Below are 24,890 nucleotides of genomic sequence, written 5' to 3' on the forward strand. Positions count from 1 at the left end.
AGAAATACAACGATGACATGACCTGACAGGATCTATGTGTTCTAAACACAGATGAAAGAGCACATTCATTGTTTTTCTATATTACTGGTCTTCATGACGGTGTTTAATCTGAGTCTATCTGTTAGGACAATCATTAATAATGACCCTAACACTATCCTACCGGGCGACAAGTCAGGTACACCCTGAACTGGCGTCATGAAAATCCCCCAAATTTATTTTGAACAAAATGTGCACTGTACTTGTAAGCTGACTTTGTAACCCAAAATTGTACATACGTCGGAAATCTGTGGTCAATAACTAAGATGTACACCATTTGCGTAGCAAAATCAAATACATCCATACACTTTCTGATCCGCTTAATCTTAACAAGGGTTGCGGGGGGTGATGGAGCTTATCCCAGCTGTCCACAGGGAATAGACTGGGGACACCCTGAACCGGTTACCAGCCAATCCTAGAGCACACAGAAACGAACAACCATCCATGCTGACACTCACACCTGTGGACAATTTTTGGGTGTTCAATCAGCCTACTGTGCATGTTTTTGGAATGTGGGAGGGACCCGGAGTACCCGGAGAAAATCCACGCTATTGAGAGAACGTGCAAACTCTACACAGGAAGCTGGATTTGAACCTGGTACTTCTGCACTGTGTGTGTCACGTTTCGGTTTGTGACCAACGGGTGGCACAGTCGGGCCCGCCTGTAGCTGCACAGGTGTTGGTCGTTTTAATCAGTGGCAGGGAAAAGGACTCCCGGCACAACCATTCAGTGTCAGGGCATTGTTTGTTTCACCCTGTCAGGTTTGTTTCATCTTATCATGGTTTATTCCTGGTTTGGTTTGCTACTTTTTGTTCTGATGACATTGTTTGAGATTTTGTTCCTGCTGATTTTATTTAATACAATTTGTCAAATACAACCTGATCCTCGCTCCTGCCTGGATTTCTGGGGTACACGACCACCCCCACCTTGCAAATCGTGAGACTTTGAGGTCGATGCACTAACCACTGGAGCACCGGTTACTATAATGACAGTAAATATCATTTGATTTATTTATTTTTTTTAATGCACCAAGTTTGGATGATTCACTGACACCAATTTGGCAGGGTTTTAAACAACAACTATAGCCAAATTGGAGAATTTTGCGCTTCCTGCGATGATGATCAATTCTATCGTAAATGTTAAACCCGTTCAACATTTACAATCTGAAACCGTAACAGGGAGGGCATCTCAGCTATTTGTGGCCTTGATTGCGGGTCTAGGGAGTAAAACTATTGGCCCAAGGCAGTATTCACAAAGAATATGCATTGGATTGACTTGATCGATGGATATGCGAGGAGAATACAAACTTTCCTCTTCTTGCCATTTTGGCAAAAGGTAAATAGCCTCCAGCATTGATGATTTGATGTCACTTGTGCAAATGGAGTCTTTCACAATCATAAATCATTAACCTTTTAGTCAGCCAGGGAGCAGTCCTACGAAGACCAAAAAGCTTAGTGGGTGGCGAAAATAAACAGGATATCAATTTAAATCCAGTTTTGCTTCTGTATGGTTTAAGTTACGTTGGAAAGTTGGAGCGTAGCCTGTTTTCATACAAGATAGCGCTTCCCCCTGCTGAATAACTAGACTGGAAATCAAGAGAACACAAAAGGAAACGAGTATCCTCTTGATGAGAGCTTGCTGTGGACATGGGACATTTTAAAACTGACTCATCTTCTTAATGGAACAAATGTGGAATTACCGAGCGCGGCAAAGCAGGGCATGGCTTTAAGCAGTGAGTAGCGGGAGTTGTACTTTGCGGGCTCAACGGGTCTGGGGCTTTGCTGTGATGTGGCTTTGTGTGATCATCCAGGACTCCTGCTGCTATGTGTGCTAGCCTCTCAAGTGGCGTATGCCGGAACCAAGCCCATTGACTTTGTGTGCAGTCGATCGGCAAGGAGAGCAATGAACATTTTGGCAGAGATGGAGACTGCATTGGTGAGCCTTCTGGCTGAAAATTTCACACACTTATATCACTTGCTGGGGTCCACTTGAACCACCAGTTAATTTTGATCAATTTAATGACCGCAAAAAAATGCCCCTATATGGCAAGTGTGTCAAACTCAGTTTTTGCTGCGGGTCACATTGTTGTTGCGCTTTCCTCTCCACATATCACATACAGAGCGCACAACAAATTAACGAACAACTAGTTTGAAAATTTGAAGTAAAAAAATAATGACTGTTATTGTGGTTTACATACGACAATTTGAAATTCTGGTTGGGACTTTAGCAAGCATCATGGAACTTGAAATGCTTTGCTTTGCTTTGCTTTCGTGGGCTGACTAAAATGATGTGGTGGGTCAGATATGGCCCCCGGGCCTTGACTTTGATAGCTATGGGAAACTATATTTACAGAAACAATCATTTCAAAAGTCAATTTAGCCATCTGAAATGCCCAATTAACAGAAATGTATATTGCTAAAAGTATGCCATTAACACACAAGTGGAAAACACGAAAAGGGGAGTAGGAGATGAGTCCGATACGGACCCCAAAATCATTTAATGTGGCTCAATAAGCAAATCACGTGTCTACTTTGTTTTTGCTCAAATCTCGACCAAAAATGTAAATTGTCCTGTTATAGTCATGCTTTTGTGTGTATGTGTGTGTGACAACACCCTTCGCACAGGCCATATCATTTCTCTTCAGTCCCTCGGGGGAACAATAGGACTATGACAAGAATAAAAATGATATACAGTACTTCCCAACATTGGACTTTTGTGATATTGCATACTGTGTATACTGTTAACAACAAACTAAATTTGAAATCATATTAACAAGAGAGGCAGACAGATACAGATACAGATACAGTAGGTAGGTCAGGGTACCTAGTGATAACATCGCTTCTAGGTGACCCTCAATAAGACAACCGCAACGCTTAAGACGGCTGCTCAATCATTTATCTTGTGGATTTTGGCCGCACTGTTAATAGTAAACTCACTGTTGCGTATTTCCACTTCCAAAACTCCATCCTGGTCAGGACAACTGCAACAGTTCCACCATCCTGCCCACGCCAGTTCAACTGCCCTGCACTGAGCTCCACGTAGCATCTTGGGAACGAAAATCCGTATGTTAGTGCACCCATCAGTCAAGTGATAATTCAGTTATTTCATTCCATCTCAGTAATATCCTACGACAATGACGTGGTTTATCTGTGTGTCCATTTCCACAGCACCATGAGAGGAGGCAAGACATCAGCGGATCGCTGAGGCATCTTTTTAAGAGCGTTAAAGTGGCGAGGACACTCAACCAGGCAGAATGTGTTTCTGTGCTTTTGCAGAGGTTGGAACGGAACATCCATAGCTACCTCCTCATCCTCACACATCTTCAATTGAGTGTAAGAGGTTGTCAAGGTCACATGATTGCAGTCGTGAACAGTACTACATACTCTATCTGTGATTTGTTGGTCCAATGCTCTCAGATTGGCCAGCTCCGGAGACTATGTTTAAAATGTTAGCAAACACATTACAGTAAAACCTCGGTTTACGGACATAATCCGTTCCAGAAACCAGTTCAAAAACCAATTTGGTGTAAAACCAAAACATTTCCCATTTTAATCAATGTACTATACAATACATATTGATTTATATAGTGCTTTAACAACAGCTGAAGCTGTAACAAGGTGCTTAACATGGATAGCTATTATATACAGCAAATAAAGCAGTCACAAAAATCTTAGAAACCACTGGGGAGTGAAACTAAGATCATGTAATCAATGTTTGCTATTTTTATTTTTTTAGCGTGATTGAACAATACAAACACGCCTGCTTACAATGGAAAGCTACACGAGAATAATGCGTTGGTCTCAATGAAACGCGACGTGAGGATGTGACGTATAAGGTGAGGGGAGTTGAGTGGTGCATTTTGGTGCCCTCAGTTTGGCCGAGAACTGATTTTCTGTTCGATACCGAGACATAAAAAAATGACATTTTGGTTGAAAACTGAATTGCTCAAGAACTGAGATGTTCAAAAACTGAGGTTTGGCTGTATTGAAAACAAACACACAAACAAACAAACAAACAAACAAACAAACAAACAAACAAACAAACAAACAAACAAAGAAAACATTATTTCCACAAGTAACCTCAAATCAGCAAAATCATTACTTACTAGTCCAGCCTTCATTTTGTCACTAATAACAACACCTTGAGTACTGAATAAAATATTTTTCACACAGACTGCAAGGGATTTACGCGTCACTGAGTTTCACTTTGCGCTCTGCATCGGATTGAGAAGCATTATCAGTTTCATCAAGTGTGGATACATCCTGGCTTCTGGTAAATCCAAGCTTTTCGGATTCACCGGTGCTCTGGGAATGATGTCGGGAATGTTTTGCAATCCCATAGGCTTCCTTCCTCAGGACAAGATAAAGATAGGAGTGCATACTTTCCACATGACACCTCTTGAAAGCGTCATTCAAACGTCCTCTACTCTGTGTTTTATGTCGTTGAAAAATCTGCGCAAGTGGAGCACGGTTGACCTCTGTTGTATGCATGTAAATGATTGCATTTAGAGGTGTCACTTTCTATTATTTTCATCATTGGAGTTTTATGCTTAAGCAAATCAAAACACAGCAACAATCGGACAGAATTTTAGTGATTATACTGGGATGTCGGACATCTGAAGAATGATTTTTTTCCCTTCCTTCCTTCCTACAAAAGTCAGCACATGTCAGATTTCCGAGTGTTTGTAAAGATTATTTTATGTGATTATGTTGTGGTTTAGGATTTGTTCATGGTGTGTTTTCCTTCACTTGTTATCAAAGTCAGCCAAGATCACAATATCAGATGTCTGTCAAAGAGTTAACGCTACAATGTTGCGTGTGAGAAAGTGAATTGAAACCTCTTGTATTGTGTATTCTGTTAGGAACAGCAGGGGGCAGCGGAAAGCATTGAATCGTCTTGTGTTCCTCGAACTACTAACAGTCTGAGCACGGTGCTGCTCAGCTACAGGCGACTCATCATGGGAAAACTGGAGCGGTTGATGATGAGCCTGGAAAGCGAATGTACTCTCCAGTTATGAGAGGAGCATCTCCAACAAACCAACTTGTTATCTTTTAAGGCCAAGATGAAGAACACTGAGAGGAAAAAAATTGAGCTTTGTCCAGAATTGGAAATCTTGACAGTATGTTCTTCTTTGGACTAACTAGTTAGTTCACTCAACTATTGCTAAAGTAACAAACAGCCGTTCTAGCGGTTGTAGCCAAATAATGCACTCCATTTGTTCAAGTTTCTTTAATGAAGCCATTTTATGTCATTTTCCCGCCCTGCTATTTAAAACCGCTCCCCAATTTATGATTAACATGTCTGCCATATATACATTTAAACACACCAAGGGTCAAAATTATAGATCCTTTACACACCTTTATCACGTCTTGTTGAAATTAGCCCATTTTCAGTGAGTGGTCCTATCTCAGGGAAGTAACAAAGCCACTGGATGCCCATCTCCGTGTTATGATGAACAAATGGCAAGTATGTATTCTTAATTTTTTTATTTGTATTTTTTTACGATGACAACCGGGAGTTGAGGCGAGTTACTGAATCTGTAAGCAAGAGAAACTACACCACACAAATATATCACCACCACCACCTCAATAACTTCGCAAATTAATCAAGTATGTGCTGTTTAACAGAAGCGATGTTGGATCATCTGTGCAGTCAACATTGCAGCTCTGCTTACCTTTAGGCTTTGACACGATAGTATTGCAAACAGTAGTTTGTTGGTTGCTTGAAAGAGGCTCTTGATCTTCACCCATGCAGCTCAGTTGATATATTATGTGAATTGCAATTCAGCGAAGGGATGGTAATATGTAAAGCAGCCATTTGTGATGTTAAGCTTCAGTTTATTTATATTTAAAAACTGAAAAACGATTCACTCATAGAAACATTTTTAGAAATAGGAGGATGAGAGACTTACATGGTTTTAATTTGTGTATGAGGGGCGGACAGGCACTCCACAGACCCAATTATTTGTATGCAAGCCATTTAAATGGAAATTTTCCATATGACAGAATTCCATTGAATCGACAGAATTGTGAAATGTCAACGTGCCATTGAATCAACTATGATATGCATCTTGTAGTTTAGCAGAAATGCAGACAGAATAAGTGAGAAAGTTCAAATTAAATGAATCATATAAAAGACATTGTCAAACCTCCGGCAAGAGTGACATTTTCTCTCATTTCAACTTGCATCTCAAATATACAATGATCTAAATTAACCTGATATTTTATGCTGAATTATTGTTAACCGATAAATATGAGAACATGAAATTGCTTCTTGTATGAAGTATGCCACATTGACTTCTTCTATTTATGTTCCTGTGAGTCATCCTCATAACATTATTTTAATTTAAATGAATTATAATTTGGCAATATCATATCCACAACCAATAAAGTATTTTTAGCACGGAGGCATGCAACATGCTGATATGCGACATGCTTGTGTGTGTATGTCAAAACTCATCCATCCATCCATCCATCCATCCATCCAAATATATGCACATATGTGTTTTACATGTATCCTAATTTTAGTCTATTTTTCAAAAACAACTGGCCAGTTTAAAAACGATCCATCTTCTTCCTAATCCTAATTTGGTGGGTTAATGAAAAATATTCTCGATGGAAAATATTATAAATGCCCATTTTGTATTATTATTTGTCATTCGACTGAATGAACCGAAAAGTAAAATTTGTTTAAAAAACGATAAACGTTGAAGAAAATGACGTCACATTTCCGGGTTCATTAGCATTTGCACACCTAGCTCCCCTGCGGTAGCCGAGTGAAGCTCATTTGGTTCAAAATTGCAGCCGAGTGAAACTCATTCGTGACAAAATTACAGCGCATCTCCAACATGGTATAGAGAGAAAAGAAAAAAATATTCACTGTTGCTGCTGCAGTCAATAGGGGGCAATCCAGCCTTGGAATGTCCGAGAAAGCACCGAATCGCAGTCCCAAAATGAAGCCGCAAACAATCGGGCCAAGCACGGCGCAGACAAAAAGCAACCGAAAGCTTGGCGTGGTTTCCGGAGTCGTTATTCCGACTTTTCTGTCAATGTTTAGTGTCGTCGTTTTCCTGCGAATTGGTAAGTTAAAAAAGGAGGATGCTTGTTGAAACTACACGAAAGCGACGATACTGTATTTAACATTTTTATAGTTGGCTAAAAAAGGCAAACATCAGAGTTAGGTGATAAACCAATTTCAGTAAAAAAAAACTCCTGATTAATTGTCGTTTATATTTTTATTTTGTTTAATTCCCAGTTGCGGAATATTGAATATCATTTGCTCAAGTAATTATGCCTACGGTTGTTTCCTGCGGACTAATTAAGGCAAAATGACAAATTACCCTTGACAAATGGGATTTCGAGTATCTGCAAAATGAATGATTGTTCACGAAAAGCTAATTATTCTACTATTAATTAGTCTGTAATTAATCAATGATTATAGCAGGATGGAAATTATTTTTCAAACCGAAATGATGACCTGCTCCCTCCAATCCATGTTTATGGTTGACTATGCGGCCTCTTTAACCCCTAAATATATCTCAATTGTGGTTGCAAACCATATCACATTAAAATCATGTTTCAAAACTACCCTTAGCAAAATATCTGTTTTTAATTTCACTGGAAGTACATGCATTGCACACAGTATATTTAAGTATATGTACAGCCCCTTGCCTTGCATCATCTTGATGTTTTTACAACCCTGCCTTTCCTTGTCGTGGGAAATTCTGCACTGTAATCCACTGTACATTCAAACACATTCTTATTTATCTCCAGGATTTATTGTGGGGCAAGCAGGCCTGTACCAGACCTTCGCCATGTTCTTGGTGGGCTACATCATCATCACAATGACAGTCTTTTCCATCTGCGCCATCTCAACCAATGGAGCCCTGGATGCGGGAGGTGCCTACTGTATCCTTTAGTTAATCTGCCTTTTAAGGGCTAATGTGGCTGCTGATATTTGTTTGGCTTGCTCTCTGTTCAGCATTTATTTTGTCATTTCACCCTTGGTGGATGGACAGACATTCTAGAGACACTCTTGATCTACAGTAATTTAAAAAGTTCACGACCGACCTTTGTTTAATGATGGCCTTCAGACATGATCAGTCGAGCGCTGGGTCCAGAGTTTGGGGGCAGCATTGGAATCATGTTTTTCTTTGCCAACATATGCGGTAGTGCTCTCCACGTTTTAGGTCTGGTTGAAGCAACCATGTCTGCTTTTGGCATCCCTGAAGGTTAGTTGTTGTCATAATAACATCACATTCAGGGGCATTATAATGTCTTCCTCAGACTAACCAACTAATTGTTTCACATTGGTTCCAGCGTTAGAGACCGTGGCGGTTTTTGGAGCCTCCCATCGGGTGCTGCCATCTGGATACTGGTGGTCTTTACTTTACGGGACTGCGCTGCTTTTAATTTGTTTCTTTGTTTCCTTGGTGAGACACAACAACATGCCATGCAATTCCATTCAGTCATTGAAGTAGAATCTTGACGGTAGAATGCAATCAGATGGGATGCTGACTGACTGGAATTATCGTATTTTGTGGTGTATAAGGCACACCCAAAAGCCTTGATTTTCTTCAAAAGATGACCCTGCGCCTTATACGGAGGTGCGCCTTATATGTGAAGTAATATTGAGCCACAACGGGTCTTGCAACTACTGTCAGCAGCCACTGACTAGTAGTACTGCTAACCCCAACCTCTGCTGTAGCGCCTTATAATGTCATGTGCCCTACATTTGGAAAACTTTCATATATTTATACATTATACAGTAAAGTCTTTATATCGATTATATCGATAGTCCCGGTTATATCGATACTATTTCTATGCACGCACGGAGAAAATTACATGCAAACAGGGTCGGATATATCGATAGTCCCGGTTATATCGATATTTTTTCGGACTCCCTTGAATATCGATATAACGAGACTTCACTGTATTTGGAAAACATGTTTCATTTATTGACGGTGAGCCTTATAATCCGGTGCGCCTCATACATGGAAAATGTTTGAGAATACACCATTCATCGGGGGTTACTTATAAAATTATTTAACTGCTGTTGACTTCATGACTAATGGGCCTTTTAATTTTAGCATATTATTACTTGTATCGCCGGTCGGTTGATTTAAAGTACTAAAAGCTATGAAAATTAAAATATACACAAAAGGACAAATATATCTGATATTGTCCTGATTTTTTTTTATTGATAAGATTCTGAGAGTCACTTTTTGAGGATAACATTTATCAAAGTCTAAAAATACTTTATATGCAATAAAATGTATTTTCTAATTTCTGGTATCACATGTTGATGTATAATGTCAACCAAAATCCCAACCTTTGCCCCTTCCCCAAAACTTCGGGGAGCAGGCCCTTTCTGAACGCAACAACCGATAGAATCAACATTGATCAACTGTATATCGTACTTGCCTCTCACACCATAATGACTTGTGATTTTCAGGGAGGCGCCGACATCTACGCCAAAGCCACTTTTATCATCTTCATCATTGTCACAACTGTCCTGGCATCCATCTTTGGCAGCTTCTTCATTGTGGATCCCAGGATGGTCATGCTTCCAGATTCCTCCTTGATAAACGGTTCCGACCGGATCACTGCCAACTATACCGGCTTCCAAATACGCACCTTGGAGGGCAACCTATGGGGTGTGTCCGAATGTCTGAATGTTGACCATAACAACTCTTAATTGCCAAACCACAACTGATTTTTATTTGTCGTACCAACCCAACTGAACATATGCTATTTCCTGCGTTTCCTTGCAGCGAGTTACACTGTCGACTACACCACTGGAACCATGATGAGTTTTGCTACCGTTTTTGCCGTCATGTTCAACGGCTGCACTGGTATCATGGCCGGATCCAACATGTCAGGTAAGGTGTGTCGTTTATTTATTGATGTACAAAAATTAAAGCGACACTGACTCATACCTGTCAACGTGAGGCGGTTGGCAATCTTACAAATAATGGCGTCTGCCCTTACAAAATGGTGACTCATCTTCCGTTTTATATTGCGTAGGTAAAATGAAACATAAATAACTATTTTTAAAAATATGACTATCGGTATAGCACTGGTTCAGTCAAAGAACAAACAATGTCTTCAGCTGTATCATGAATTCTAAAATGTAATGACTTTTGTTGTAATTCTATGTCGTGCTTTTGGCCATTTCAAACATCCCTTGATGGTTCCACTTCATGGCACTTGAGCTCGCAAAAAAGTTTGACCGGGAGGTAGTTTGTGAGTGTGTCGACTCCCATTGATTTCTTATACTCTGTGTTAATTATTCTGACATAAAAATGCACGTTCACTGTCTGAAAATCTAGCTCCTCGTGTACCTTTCATTCTTTATCAATTACGCAAGACAGAATCACAGTTCATAGGTCGGTAAACTTTACTAAAATTACAGCGCATAATTAACAATAATTTGGTAAATGCAATTAAAAAGGTCAATTGATAAAGTTAACTGACATGCAAACTTTGAGTCAGGAAACATGTCTTTTGTTAATTCTGAGAAGTAATCAGCAACATTGCAGCCAGGTTGTGTTCGGCGACAAATTGGCAGAGCAAAATATCCGCTTTCGTCACAGAATCCGATGAGTGTGTGGTTTTGTTTAGAGGCAAACATTTTTCATTGATGGGCTTGTAGCTTTTCACATTAATTGCAACGAGAGATTCTCGCGATCAAACGGCTACAGACCAATTCGGTTCCATTGTCTTGACAAAATCAAAATGAGGAGAAAAAAATTTCATGGTCGGAAAACGTACAGATTTTGAAGGTACGCCACACTTATTTAAAAATCAGTGCTCACTTGTACAAATTACGCAGAAACCGTACAACTTAACAGTTATGCTGACTCGCCTCTTGGCTTTTTGACATGGCGTTACTCATCGTCTCCATGAGCACTTTTTTTCAGCATTGTGACAAACATTTTCTTACCTACTATCAAACATGTGCTTTGAATTAACATACAGTACTCTGATTGAGGGAGTGGCCTTGTCTGATTTCCAGTGTACAGTCCATTAAAATCCCAGTTTTCAGCACAATTTCTCTGGCAATGTTCAGCATGGTAGATTGCCTCCCACCCGCCTTTGCTCTTAACGATTCTGCTTATGTTGTCTGTTTCTGAGCAGGACTTATAGGCGCTAGTCACTGCTTTTAAAGTCATTTAGCAACTGATGCTACCAAAAAAAGCTTTGATTGTCTTTGTGTCGCCAGGTGACTTAAAGAACCCTAGTTTTTCCATCCCCAGAGGAACTTTGGCGGCGGTTTTTACAACATTTGTCACATACAACGTGCTAAGTCTGCTGGCTGCGACATCTTGTGAGCGGTTAGTATCGCCATTCAAGAAATCTGTTCAATTCCTTTCATCACTTTTCTGCTGTGAAATGTAAATTTCTCCAGTGCGAGACTAAGAAAGGCATATCCAATCCAATCCAATCCAAATCACAAGTTGTATTCTGAGCCCAAAGTCCGCAGTCAGGGGAAGATGGTGTCTTGGGGTCAATTTTAAACCGATTTAACCTTAACAAGAGTTAAACCTTAACTCCTCCTCAAGAGAGATCTCGCCAAGTTAAGCCGACTGAACCACAAGTTCTTCTTCTTTTTGAAGTTTCTGACATTTTAATTAACTCTGTAGGGATGGAACTGATCATATCCATGAAATCTTCACTTTGAAAACATCAATACAAAGGTAGTTCAGAATGTCTGTCTCTAAAATTGTCATTTGTATGCAGGTACAGTGATTGCCAACTGTGACGGCTTTTATTGAAATTAAAGAAATAAAAAATAAAACAATTTCCATCTATATCTTGGTTCAGTACAGTTAAAAATCTTAAAAGGAATTGAAAGGAGGCAAAACATTGTATCTAGTCATCCCGGTTGTTCACTACAAATGGCCCAAAAATCAGAATTGCATGCTAATTCTCAAATAGGATATGCACAAATCTGTGCCAGTATATGTCCCAGATATAATGAAAAAACATCTTCTCTTTACATATCTTCAAAATAACTACGTATGAGTGTGACATGTAAAGCCCTTCACTATACTTGCAATAACTAGAAACAAAAAACAAAGGAAATATGGATAGGCATGCCCTTTTATATAGATCTTTAGATAATCTATATACAGTATACTGTATAGTATACTGGCATTTCATGAACTAAAACCTCAAGACATGAAAATTGTCCCGTGAAGTAGCGGAATTGGGACCCAGGCGTCGTGACACAGAAGTTGAAAATTAAAGTTTTTAATCTATGACAATACAAAATAATTACAGGTAGTTTTATCTTTAAGGCTGTTACCTGCGTGTGCTAAGTGATGCCATCTAGAGCAGGGGTGTCCAAAGTCGGTCCTCGAGGGCCGCCGTCCTGCCTGTTTTCTAGCTCTCCCAGGAGCAACGCACCTGATTCAAATCTCAGGACCATTTTGATGCTGCTTTACAGCTGGCTGATGAGCTGATCATTTGAATCAGGTGTGTTGCTCCTAGGAGAGCTGGAAAACAGGCAGGACAGCGGCCCTCGAGGACCGACTTTGGACACCCCTGATCTAGAGGCTCAATTAGGAACAAAAATTACTACAGTATATAAGTCAGGAGCAGAATGATCCCCCCCCCCCCCCTCGCAAGTCATTTTTCATTCACGTAAATCTGAATACTTTTTTTAAGTTTTCACCCCAAAATCATAAAGTTTTAAAAATCCAGTCAACATTTATAGTTACTAATGATTAGTAACATAAAATCATGTTTTAAATGAGCCCCGCACTTAGTAATATCACTATTACTTGTTCATTTCTCTGCTATTGTGTTTAAAAATTATTTAAATATTAAACGGCCATTGTGAGATTTTTTAATGTTTAAAATGTAATTTGCACCCAAGAGTACAATTACGCCTGATCAACTCTTACAGAAAAGTTAATGAAAGTGTTTAAAACAATTAAGTTAAGTGAATAATCAATTTTCAATGTCAATTCAAGTTTGATATGCATGTTTCAAAGAACCAAAACGCATGCTTAAAAGAGCTGAAAGTAAAATAAAAAAGCAATTCTGAAACACAGAATAGCTCACTGAAATGTATTGAAATTAATAATAAAAATACATTTCATTTATAAGCGCCTTTCAAAGCTCTCAAAGACACTTTACAGTCATAGGATATTTTTTTCTGCGGGTGAGCAGCGGCAGCCACATGTGCCAGCGTTCACATGTAAAGAACGGCCGCCAAGTTCGGCTCCCCACTCCATTTGTAACACACAGTATGGCCCCCTTTGCAAAATGTTTGGCCACCCCTGCTATGAAGTATAATTCACAATTCTTCATCCAGAATGTCCCGCAATGAATTCTACCCATGTATTTTTAGTCCCATCCTCCAGAGAGACTACAGTTTCCTTGGAGCCATCAACATATGGCCGCCCCTGGTCACAGTTGGTATCTACTCGTCGGCCATGTCCGCCGCTATGAACAATCTCATTGGGGCCTCCCGAGTCCTGTATGCATTGTCGAAAGATGACTTGTTCGGTAAGCCAACCATTTTGTGAGTTCTAAATCTCAGCTGTAATTTGAAAGTCTGTTAAATTATTTAACATGCATACACCCTTTCCCCAATCAAAATGGTTGAGAACGCCTTTCCTAGATGTTTGCCTTAGAACTGCATGCGGCGGCAAATTTGACAAAAATGGACCAAAGTAATTAACTTAATGTTTTGTTTTCCTGATCCTGCCAATGTGTCATTTGACAACAGATGGCAGGCGGTGTTGACTTTCTATGCAGAAACACAAATCCCATCACAGTGTGTTTTGCTTTAGCACCAACGCCGCATGACTCAGTTGTTTGTCTCATTGTGAACCGCATGAACAGGAACAGACAGGCGTCCTTTGCCTTTTTTGACTGTGCTTTTTTTGAAAATGGCAACAGGTGGTGTCCTGGCTCCAGTAAGGAAGACATCCCGCAGTGGCAACCCCTGGGTCTCAGTGCTTGCCTCTTGGCTGCTTGTGCAGGTAAATACGTATGTTATGACTCGTTTACCTTTTTATGTAAATATTTGTTTGTTTTTGAAACATTTGTTTCTGCCAGGAAATAACCCACTACCCACATTAGCTGTGATTCTTTTTTTTTCTCATAAATTGATGCTTTTGGTCAGTCTTGGCATACAATTTGCATACTCGGCACCGGCAGCTAATCAGAAGCCTGCTTCGGACTACACCCTGACTGAAAAGTGTACTTCAGAGTTTTGAAAGACACTGAGAAAATGGAGTCCACGCAGCTTGTAGCGTTCTGTTTGTAGCTTTTGCTTTATTGAATAAAACAAACGTTTGATTTGAAAAAAAAAATGCTTTTTTTCTTGAAGAAGTTGTCGGGGCCGAGGCGTTTTGAAAGTTGTGTTTTGAAAGTTGTACTCCCGACGTAAAAGTTGTACGCCCCGGGCCACCGGGCAGACTCTATTTCAAACACTGCTTTTAGGTACGCCTTATAGTGTGGAAAATATGGTGAATAAAATACAAAAATGCCTTTTTTTATTTCCTGGGGTTTTTTTGGTTTTGTTTTAAAAAATGCCTTCCATCCTTGCAAAAAACAATGGAAATGGTGTCGTAATTTCAGGAAGAAACATACGCAACATATTTTATTCAAACAATCACTGATTGACATATTTCAACGGGCTGTACAGATATGTCAGTTTTTAGCTTCGATTCGATGGACATTGTGCTGCTCATAATGGTGCGTGTGCCTTTGCCACGCTGTAATAAGGGACAGAAACAAAAAAAATCACAACTGAATTAGAATAAGGAGTATTAGTCATTATAACAGGGAAAAGCCGAAAGGAAAAGAAGAAGAGGAGTCATAACAGAACATATACTGGCACTTGTATTTTTATTTTGTCCATGAACCTGTTGTGCCGCCGTTAGTTTTCATATATCTGTTGTTGGAAGGGTTGAAACACAAAAGTAACAAGATGGAAATCCAACTAATATAAAGTGAATACATTATGAAACTGTCATCAGTGGCACATCATTTGACTCATCCATCCTTTATCTTACCTTGCATCAATTTTGTTTTGTCATTGTATAATCTTTTGACTCATCGTGATAATCCGTGACGACACGGGTCTGTCTAACCCTTATCACAAAATTATTGTATTGTCCCAAACATCCGGTGACAACCTTGCTTTTTGTGTCACTAGATGGTGCTGTTTGCTGGGAAATTGAACACCATCGCCGGAATTGTGACCATCTTCTTTTTGTTGGTGTATGCTACTGTCAACCTTGCCTGTTTGGCTCTAGAGTGGGCATCTGCGCCAAACTTTAGGTAGAGCACAGGGACAGACTGGTAGATTTTTAAACTATTTAGTTGTAGTATTGTAGATAACTGCTGCAGACGTCTCTTATGTCCCTCTGTCTTATTTCCCTTTTATTGGGTGCATTTGGTATACAATAGAACCTGGTGGAAACGAAATGGCTGAAAATGTCGCTCTACTGTTTTTGTTCTCCTTCCCATATTCAGACCTTCCTTCCGTTGTTTCACGTGGCACACCTGTTCCTTGGGCGTCCTCGGTTGCCTCGTCATGATGTTCCTCATCAATGCCATCTATGCTTTTGCCAGCATCGCATTCATGCTGCTCCTCCTCATGCTCATTCATTATCTTGGCCCCATCAGTAATTGGGGCTACATCAGCCAGGCTCTCATCTTCCACCAGGTGCGCACACACAAAATTCCATTTTGAATCAGGATTTTTTTTCTTTCTAAATCACATCATTTAATTTGAGACTAATCTTCCACAAAAAAATCTGATATACATATATTCTAAATATCACTGAACAAAATCAAATGAGATTTGTTATAATAGAAAAATGTGATTGTGATTCATTTTTATCTTCACTTTTATACACACCATACCACCTGTTTCTGCTCAGGTCCGCAAGTACCTGTTGATGCTTGATGTGCGCAAAGACCACATCAAGTTTTGGAGGCCTCAGGTGCTCTTAATGGTGGCCAATCCCCGTAGTTGCCTGGGGCTGATAACTTTCACGAATGATCTGAAGAAGAGTGGCCTCTATGTACTGGGTCATGTCAAACTGGGATTGCTGGGTAATATGTTCTACCTTTTCATTTTTATTGGGACTCTTGCTGCATTGGAACGATGTCTCCACCACGCATTGATCAAAGCTGGGGATGGAATCGTCATTTGACTTTTGACTAAGTGTTTGTCTCTGCAGATGAGAGCCCGTCTAATCCTCTGCGGAGCTGTTACGACTCCTGGCTGTCTTTGGTAGACCATTTGAACATCAAAGCTTTTGTTAACCTCACATTAGCCGACTCTGTTCGACGTGGAGTTCAGCACCTTCTTTTTATCACAGGCTTTGGTAGGTGTTTTTTGTTACAATACATCCATCCATTTTCCGTACCGCTTATTCCTCATTAGGGTCGCGGGGTTTGCTGGAGCCTATCTCAGATGTCTTCGGGCTCGAGGCGGGGTACATATTGATTTATATTGTCGTACACAGCATAATACTCAAAAAAAGTAATATTTTCTAAGATTACGCTAAATGATTTTGCATTAAAACAAACTGCAGCAGCAAAAACATACACACGTGGACAAAAGTAACAAACCTGGCTGTCTCTCTCTGAACTGAGCTCTGTGAAAACTTATACAGTACCTGTGTGTCATACTGTGATGCCAATTAGCATTTTCTAGTTAGCTTTTGCTCTGGCACCATCTTGTGGTTTTGTTGGGTATTATAGAAAAAGTACCACATCTTCAAGTGTATAAGGCGCCCCCCAAAGCCTTGATTTTCTTCCAAAGAAAAGATGCGCCTGATATGTGAAATAATATTGAACCACAACAGGTCTCACAACTACTGTCAGCAGCCAGTAACTCCATTTCCCCGTGTAAAACAAGTAGTGCATAACGCCAGCCTCTACTGTAGCGCCTTGTAATGTTGTGTGCCTTATTTGGAAAACTTTGACACATTCATATACTGTATTTGGAAAACCTTTTCATTCATTGAAGGCTAATAGTCCACAGTGCCTTATATGGAAACTGTTTGAAAATACACCATTCATTGTGGCTGCGCCTTATACTCCGGTGCACCGGAAAATATGGTACATAGACATATACCGTATTTTCCAGTGTATATGGCACACCCCAAATACTTGATTTTGTTCAAAAGATGATCCTGTGCCTTATATATCAAGTAATATTGAGCCATAACAGGTCTCTGCCAGCGACTCCATTTCCCCCTGTAGAAGAAGTAGTGCGTAACTCCATGCCTCTACTTGCCTTATAATGTGGTGTGCCTTTTATTTGGAAAACTTTCATGTATTTATATATTGTATTTGGAAAATCTTTTGTATTGATTGAAGGTGCCCCTTACAGTCCAGTGCACCTTGTATATGGAAAAGGTTTGAAAATATGCCATTGATTGGTGGTGCACCTTACACATCGGAAAATACCGGTATTTTTTTCCCTGACTAAAAGTAGCCCCTCTCCTCACTTCAACATAGTTGCTTGCCACCTACAGTAGATGCCACAAAAGGGCTCCAAAGCAATTATTTTAGCCTAGACTGGGATTTAGGTTCATCTATGAGTGAGTCATGCAGGATAGTCCCTCCAAAACATACGTGAATTGGTGAATTTGCAAATGTTCGAGATATAAATATGCCCGGGGCAGACGTTCCACTCTCTTTGTTTTCATGACCTTGAAAGTGACTCTTTTTGGACGAAAGCTCAAGCTAGAATTGTGACGTTTCCTAGGTGGGATGAGGCCAAACACTCTTGTTTTGGGTTTCTATGATGACTGCCCCCCTCAAGACCACCTCCAGGGCAAAGTTATTTTATCTCCTGACCGCAGCTTGGATGGAGTGTGTCCCAACGAAGACCCAGCAGAACGTCCATTCCATTTTTTCCCTCGTGTACGTGATACAGATAAACCTAAAAACTTTAAGGAAGAGGAATATGTGTCAATTATAAATGACACTCTAAAAATGGGCAAGAATGTCACCCTTGCCCGATACTTCGGCCAGTTCAACAGGGAAGAGATTTTAGGATTGGGGAAAAAGACAAAGAGTCACCAAGCTACGGCGGCCCCGTTTGTTGACATTTGGCCATTGAATCTTCTGCAACCGGACATTCACGGCTATGTGGACGTCTGCTCGCTTTTTTTGCTTCAGTTGGCCTGTGTGCTTCACGAAACCCGCGCCTGGAGCCAGGCCCGCTTACGCCTCTTCCTCTGCGTGGAGGCCGGGGGGAGTCTGCGGGACGAGGAGGAGGCCAAGCTCCGACGAATGCTCAAGGAGCTCCGGATGTCGGCGCAAGTTCAGATGGTGGATTGGGACCAGGTGGTGGCGCTGCATCGGCTAAGAGGAACGGAGAAAGACAAAGGTCGAGGTGACAAAACCAATGATGGACGTCCCAGCAATGGGGCACAGCTGACAGACGAGTACATCCACGCAGTCAACGATTTAATCCGAAGCCATCGAGATCCCGCGCCTGCTGTGCGCTTCCTGTATTTGCCGCACCCGCCTCCGGATAAAAGCTGCTACCGGGCCTACCTGCGACAGGTGGACATGCTGAGTGAGGATTTGGGTCCCACGTTGCTCATCCATGGAGTCACACCGGTTATCACGACAGACCTCTAGAGCACATTTGCAACCTTAATTGAGCCCGTCAACGTAGCTCACCAATAAATCACTCTCCTCCAGTCAACATTTGGAACCACTGCTTGATTCTTCAGCACCGTTCTCTGACATTGGCGTCAAACGCCCGTCACTCACTCACCAAGATGCTTTGAAGGGTTTGTGAAGAATATATCGTGAGATCATTGGGGCTGTGTTGTAAAATAAAATGGATTTATTTGCATGTTTTTGTGGCGGAAGAAACTAAATGTAAATGTTTGAGTTCATCCTTCACTTGATATAGTAAGTACAGTTTACACATTGATATTGATTGTGTTTGGTATACTTGTTGATAGAAAAAAAATCAATACAATTAGTATCTTCATTGCTTAGATCACTTGAATGGTAAAAGCTTGCTGCTCTGCAAACACATTGGTGCAAAAATGATTATGTAAAACTGCGATGTGTGATTGTAAAGAGTTTTGTATAGTTTATTAATTGACCCATTGTGTCGTCAAATAAAACATGGTGAATGTATTTTTTTCTGACTTAAATTTATTTCCAAGCATTGCTTTGTTTACATGTATGGACATGTTGGTGGTTCTTGTCAAACTATCCATTTTTGGTGTAAAAGCTTTTGAGAACATGAAAACCACCACACACGATTGTTTAAAAGTCCCTTGAGCTTTTTATGGTGAGCCCACTCGAGTGTATATTAAGTTCACTGAGCGAAAGTGACGCAGTTAGTCATTTGGTGGCGGGCAGTGTCGAAATTTCTCCCTTCGGTCCGATGCAATCTGCGGCATATGTCGTGTAGTGCGAGGACGCTTGCGTGTGCGCAGGAGGCTTTGACGCCTGCCTCCACAAAAGTGACAAACGCTGTGTGGGAGAAGGTGCGCTCACAGATGGAGGCAGATTGGCTCTAAGTAGGCCTACTATAAATTAATGTAGCATTGAGGGTGAAGCCACGTGGGCCTTTGGAGATGAGCGAAAGAAAATGACAATGAGTACAAAAAAAGTCTTACCCTTTGACTGTCTTACCAATTTTATATTTACGTGTTTGTCATGGACAAATGTTGTCTGAGTTATAATTCAAAAGAAAAATACACCATTTGAAATAAAATGATGACTTTTTTAAAGGACAACCGACGCCTCCCGACAAGTTGTGTCCATAATTTGTAAAATCACTTCAAATGACTTCTACTGAGCGTATTTTACAAAGATTCCACCACATATAGCTATATTTTACGTTTTAATAGGCAACCGACGTCACTTTTTTGTTTTTTAACTGACATCAGAAAAACGTTTTATAGCATTTAAAATACCCAGAATATGCAGTATGACATTTTTATTCAAATGCAAAACACCAATAAAAATGGCTTAAAGTGTCCAAAATCTGCAAAAAATTGAGCTGCGAATTGGGCATTTTCAGAAAGTCCCGTCGCCGTGTTCGTGACGTCATGCCAAGACGTCTTGCATTGCTGGAGAATAAAAACAATGGCTTCAGATTCGGATAATATGCTTTCTTGTTACACATCCAGTTATGAATATGATTCAAATAGTTCTGAAGAGGAAAGCATCCATGTTTGGAATCGATTAAAGAATTTATTCTGTGTCATTTTGAGGCAAACGGGTGGGGGGGGGGAGGTCTCACCCAAAGGCAGGAAAATGGCCACTGAGCTGTGAGGAATGAATCAGCCCGTTTCCACAGGCTGATAAATTCGTTCCATGGAGCTTGGACTCCCTCTGCTGGCGGCTTTTGGGTGTAACACATGGTTTTCAAAAGACGTTACAATGCGTCTTTTTTACGGTCAGGGGGGGGGGGGGGTCCTTTCATGACGTAACGTGAGGACTCGTCACCAACTCAAAAACAAGACTTCCTGAATGTTCAGCGCGAGTCTTAAAACGTAAAATATAGCTATATGCGGTGGAATCTTATTAAGGTACGCTCAGTAGAAGTCATTTGAAGTGATTTTACAAATTATGGACACAACTTTTCCGGAGACGTTGGTTGTCCTTTAAGACTCGCGCTGAATATTCCGGAAATCTTGTTTTTGAGATGGTGACGACTCCTGACGTCACATCACGTCTGGAATGCCCGTGACCGAGAAAAGGACACACAATGCATTTTGCGGTACTTTGTTTGGTCTGAAAACGTGTTGATGGCGAAATTAGAAGGAATATGAATGAATAACGCAATGGTGAATCGTTGTATGTTGCACCAAGACAACTACAGTGAGACCTCAACTTACGAACACCTTATATTACGAACTTTTCATCTTACGAACGTCAAATTTATGAACATTAAAACTTATAATAAGCACTATTTTCATATTACACACCCACCACGGCTGGTCCATCAAGCACATGACCTTCGGATCTGGCAGAGTGATCTTCGGCGGAAGCACACGACCGAACAGCGCTACAGCCGGTGCTACTTTCCACACCCCCTCTCATTGAATGCACACGTCGATTGCCTACTTGGAGCTTTTTGCTGATAATTTTACTATGATGGGACCGAAAAAAACCACCACAGGCTTGTGTTCAACCCAAGAAGACACAAAATAAAATCACCGTGGCTGAGAAGAAGGAGATAATTTTAAAAACACGAACGAGGTGTGCGTTTGTGTGATTTAGTGGCCGAGCACGGCTATGCTAAGTCAACCATTGCTACCATTCTCCGGAACAGAAAAGCCATCAAAGGTGCGTCTGTTGCAAAAGGTTTTTGCCCGAGACCGTCGCTTTGAGAGCACGCAATCGAAGAAGTTGAAAAACCTCTGTTAATTTGGATTCACGAAAAGCAGCTATCCGGCGACAGCGTGAGTAAAGCTATTTTATGCGAGAAAGCACGGCTAATTCACGCCGATATCGCCATGCGCCAACCTGGAAGTTCGGCGCTTATTGAGGATTTTAAAGCCAGCAACGGATGGTTCGAGAACATCTGAGCGCAGGAGGAGATGGCTGCAGCATCAAGTGAGCTCATAAAGGCAATGTTGGCAAAGTGGAGTCCAGAAAAGACTGTGGCTATGACAATCATCAACATGATGAACGATAATGTGATGCCTCAGCTTCGTAAGACCTTCCAAGTCAGAAAGCAAAAGGTGTCAATTAAGGGTTTTTTAATCAGCAAACATGATGAGGAGTCTCCAAAGAAAAAAGACGAGAAGCCACACCAGAGGTTAAGTTACCAACAGTCCTTATGGAAGGTGACTTTCCTTCCATAAGCCATCAACGACCATCAAAAAGGTAAATAAAACTTTATTTTACAGCAGTTTATTTCTTTAATTACAGTCCTCATGTAATGTGCATCTCTTTCCAACCAAACAGCAATTCCCTTTGACCTTCGACCTCCAACACCATTCCATCAAGCCATCAATGACCATCATAAAGGTAAATAAAACGACTATATTTTATAGCACAGTTTATTTCTTTAATTACAGTCCTTATGGAATGTGACTCTTTCCAAACAGCAATTCCCTTTGCCCTCGGACCTCCAACGCCATTCCATCCAGCCATCAATGCCCATCACAAATAAAGTGACTTTATGATACAATGCAGTGTATTTCTTTCATTACAATACAATAGAACATTTATTATACATAGAATAAGGTATGTTGTGTGTAATTTTAAGGCTTATTTAGTTGAAAAGTATATTTTATGGAAACCTAGGAATAGATTATTCCCATTTTAATGGTTTCCTATGGGAATTTTTTTTTTTGAGATACACACTTTTCGCCTTACACACTCTGTCTGGGAACCAATTAAGTTCGTAAGTTGAGGTCTCACTGTATTTGATATTCGCTGACACAAATTCCCAGCAGACAAATCAGCCCATTTCGAACGGAGCTTTGGCACCATTTTGTGCATTTTCTGGGACGCTACATTGAAGTCCTGATGGCTCGAATTGATATGGAAGGACTTCTTTAATCGATTACAAACATTTTTGCTTTCCTCTTCAGAACTATTTGAATCATATTCATAACTGGATGAGTAACAAGAAAGCATCTTCTCCGAATATGAAGCCATTGTTTTGATTCTCGAGCAAGGCAAGACGTCTTGGCAGGACGTCACGAACAAGGGGGTCGGGACCTTCTGAAACTGGCCATTTCCGGATTCATTTTGAAGTATTTTTGGACACTTTATGTCAGTTTTTCATTTGACTAAAAATATCAGCCTGGGTGTTTTGGGTCTTTTAGATGCTATAAAACGTTTTTCTGATGGCAGTTAGGAAACATAAAAATGGTGTCTGTTGTCCTTTAAAGTGTACACTGAGAACAACTAGAATTTATCGAAAATAGTGTTTGACTAAGTAATTTAAAAATATAAAAATTGAAGCCTGTAAAAAAAATCCAAGTTGTCGATAGGTAGGAATGTGAGTACCCCCGACCGGTTTGATTGTCAAAATGTGTTGCTGGTTGGCGACCAGTCCAGGGTACCCCGCTTCTCACCCACATCAACTGGTATAGGCATCACGATACAGTGATACACGGACAAGTGCCAGAGAAAATGGGTGATAATATAATTTGAAGGCACATTTATATGCAACACCAACACCATGAGTGAACACTTCAGGCTGGATCCTGCAAGTGTAACGTGTGAGGTTTTCGCCTCCCTCTGTTCGTTAACGTCAGCTTCCGGGTGGCATAATTAAAATTGTTTGCTCATCGCTTCCTTTGGCAAGCATCCTCCCCTTGTGAAGAAGAGTTGAGCATCCTGTCATCTGCCGACATTTCTCCCGAGCAAATCCTGGCTTTCTCCAAAGCGTTTTGAGAGGCTGAGCATCATAGCACGTACATACATTGCACTCTGTGATGCCGTCTCTTGACCTTTTCACCTTTACAAAAATGTTTTATTTGTGTTTAAATATTTTTGCTGGCCTGAGAATAAATATAATTGGAGAAACCAGTTTGAACCCCAAAAAAATCTGGATTTTGAGGTTCTAAATTACAGAAGCAGCCAGCGATGGGACGTCAGCATTTGAGTTACTTTGTGTGCTCCCTCTTACATGCTCCAGTTAAAGGTAAATATTCATGTGGTCCATTACTTCTTTTTAAACGTTTCATATTCATTTTGTTGGATGAGAGCTGACTGTAATTGCCAAGAGATGACTGCCACCTCGGCCTCTCCTGCGCCATGGAATCTCCCCAACACATTAATAGTAAAATTGTGTATCAATGTCCATTACAATTTTGAACTTGAATCTGACAAATCACCAAGAAGCTTTTTACATGAATTATTATGATTTTATTTATTTATTCTGTTGTGTAAATTCAAACTTTCAGGGAGGGAAGACAATCCAAAGAAAAACCTAAAAAACAATTCTCCCCATTATATTTACCCTTTTAAATTTGATGTCCAGGCAAATGTGCTTCACGTGTTGCTGCTTTTTCAAAAACAGACTACCACACTGAGGTCTGGCATCTGTATGCTCTCGTAGAGTCCTTATGCAGCACCATGTCTAACAGACTCTCGGCCATCTGGAACCTCCGGATAGTTCTGGAGCAAACAGTGATTCATGTCAGGAAACTGGTAGATGTGTCATATGTATGCGTTTTCTCCAATAGCTATTTCCGGCCTCAGGCAGCACGGTGACTGACGTTGTGTTTGGCATGCCTGACCCTTTGAATCTCTTTTGGAGCATCAGCGTATGGAATTTACACTGAAATGATATTGCTGTACTGGTACTGCGTGGGTTTTGTTGGTACATGCATGGCCAGGTTGATTGAACACTCAAAATTATTTTTAGGTTGTGAGTGTGAGCCTGGATGGTTGTTTGTTTCGTGTGCGCTGCAATTGGCTGGAAACCGGTTTGGGTCACATTCCCAGATGAATGCAAATTGGACCAAAGTAAACTGTGATTGTGCCAATTGACGCTGACTAAATATATGCCATCCCTGATTGTAGCAGATGGTGAGGCGCTACCTCGTGTCGTGAAGTATATTTCCCCTGCTTTTCTGTATCAGTACTCAAATTCAGTGCTATGAAAAAAATATTTGCCCACTCCTCAAATTCGCTTTGGATCGTTTGCCCACTTGAATGTCAAGATCATAAAACGAATGTACTGTATACATGTATATCAAACACGACTCAACTAAAAACAAATTATTTTGTAAATTGTGTTTATATTCAGCAAGGGGCAAAAATCTAAGATACTTTAGGCTGCGTGTGGAGAAGGAAAAAGTACTTGACCACTTGCAAATTCATTTTTGTGTTTGCATCTGAGAGCGGGTGAGAGTCATGCTCTTT

The 24,890-nt window shown here is 40.6% G+C and overlaps 2 protein-coding genes across 2 annotated transcripts; both read left to right on the forward strand.

The window, feature by feature from the left end:
• The first annotated feature begins 1,478 nt into the window (after positions 1-1,478).
• thpo (thrombopoietin) lies at positions 1,479-6,953 on the forward strand. Its single transcript, XM_089008710.1, has 5 exons — positions 1,479-1,768; positions 1,847-1,971; positions 3,012-3,098; positions 3,204-3,368; positions 4,898-6,953. Exons 1-5 carry the CDS (start codon positions 1,756-1,758, stop codon positions 5,051-5,053), a joined length of 546 nt encoding a protein of 181 aa, XP_088864836.1. The 5' UTR covers positions 1,479-1,755; the 3' UTR covers positions 5,054-6,953.
• On the forward strand, positions 5,099-19,163 carry LOC148891725 (solute carrier family 12 member 9-like). The gene is given in 16 exon segments (XM_089008679.1): positions 5,099-5,155; positions 6,949-7,025; positions 7,027-7,115; positions 7,809-7,943; positions 8,129-8,266; positions 8,355-8,467; positions 9,490-9,691; positions 9,809-9,916; positions 11,260-11,371; positions 13,396-13,553; positions 13,950-14,032; positions 15,214-15,338; positions 15,534-15,726; positions 15,944-16,118; positions 16,247-16,393; positions 17,785-19,163. Coding segments are annotated over 16 exon segments (2,796 nt in total). The 3' UTR covers positions 18,669-19,163.
• Positions 19,164-24,890: the final 5,727 nt, after the last annotated feature.

Source organism: Hippocampus bargibanti, linkage group LG11 (genome assembly GCF_051943395.1).
Source record: "Hippocampus bargibanti isolate YZ-2025 linkage group LG11, ASM5194339v1, whole genome shotgun sequence".
In the NCBI taxonomy this organism is placed as follows: Eukaryota; Metazoa; Chordata; class Actinopteri; order Syngnathiformes; family Syngnathidae; genus Hippocampus; species Hippocampus bargibanti.

Bases quoted from the DNA above. Each gene is read 5' to 3' on its own strand.
- thpo (XM_089008710.1), top strand. The intron at 3,099-3,203 runs GTATGTTAGTGC...CCATTTCCACAG, and splicing joins CATCTTGGGAACGAAAATCC to CACCATGAGAGGAGGCAAGA. The intron at 3,369-4,897 runs GTAAGAGGTTGT...GTATTCTGTTAG, and splicing joins TCACACATCTTCAATTGAGT to GAACAGCAGGGGGCAGCGGA.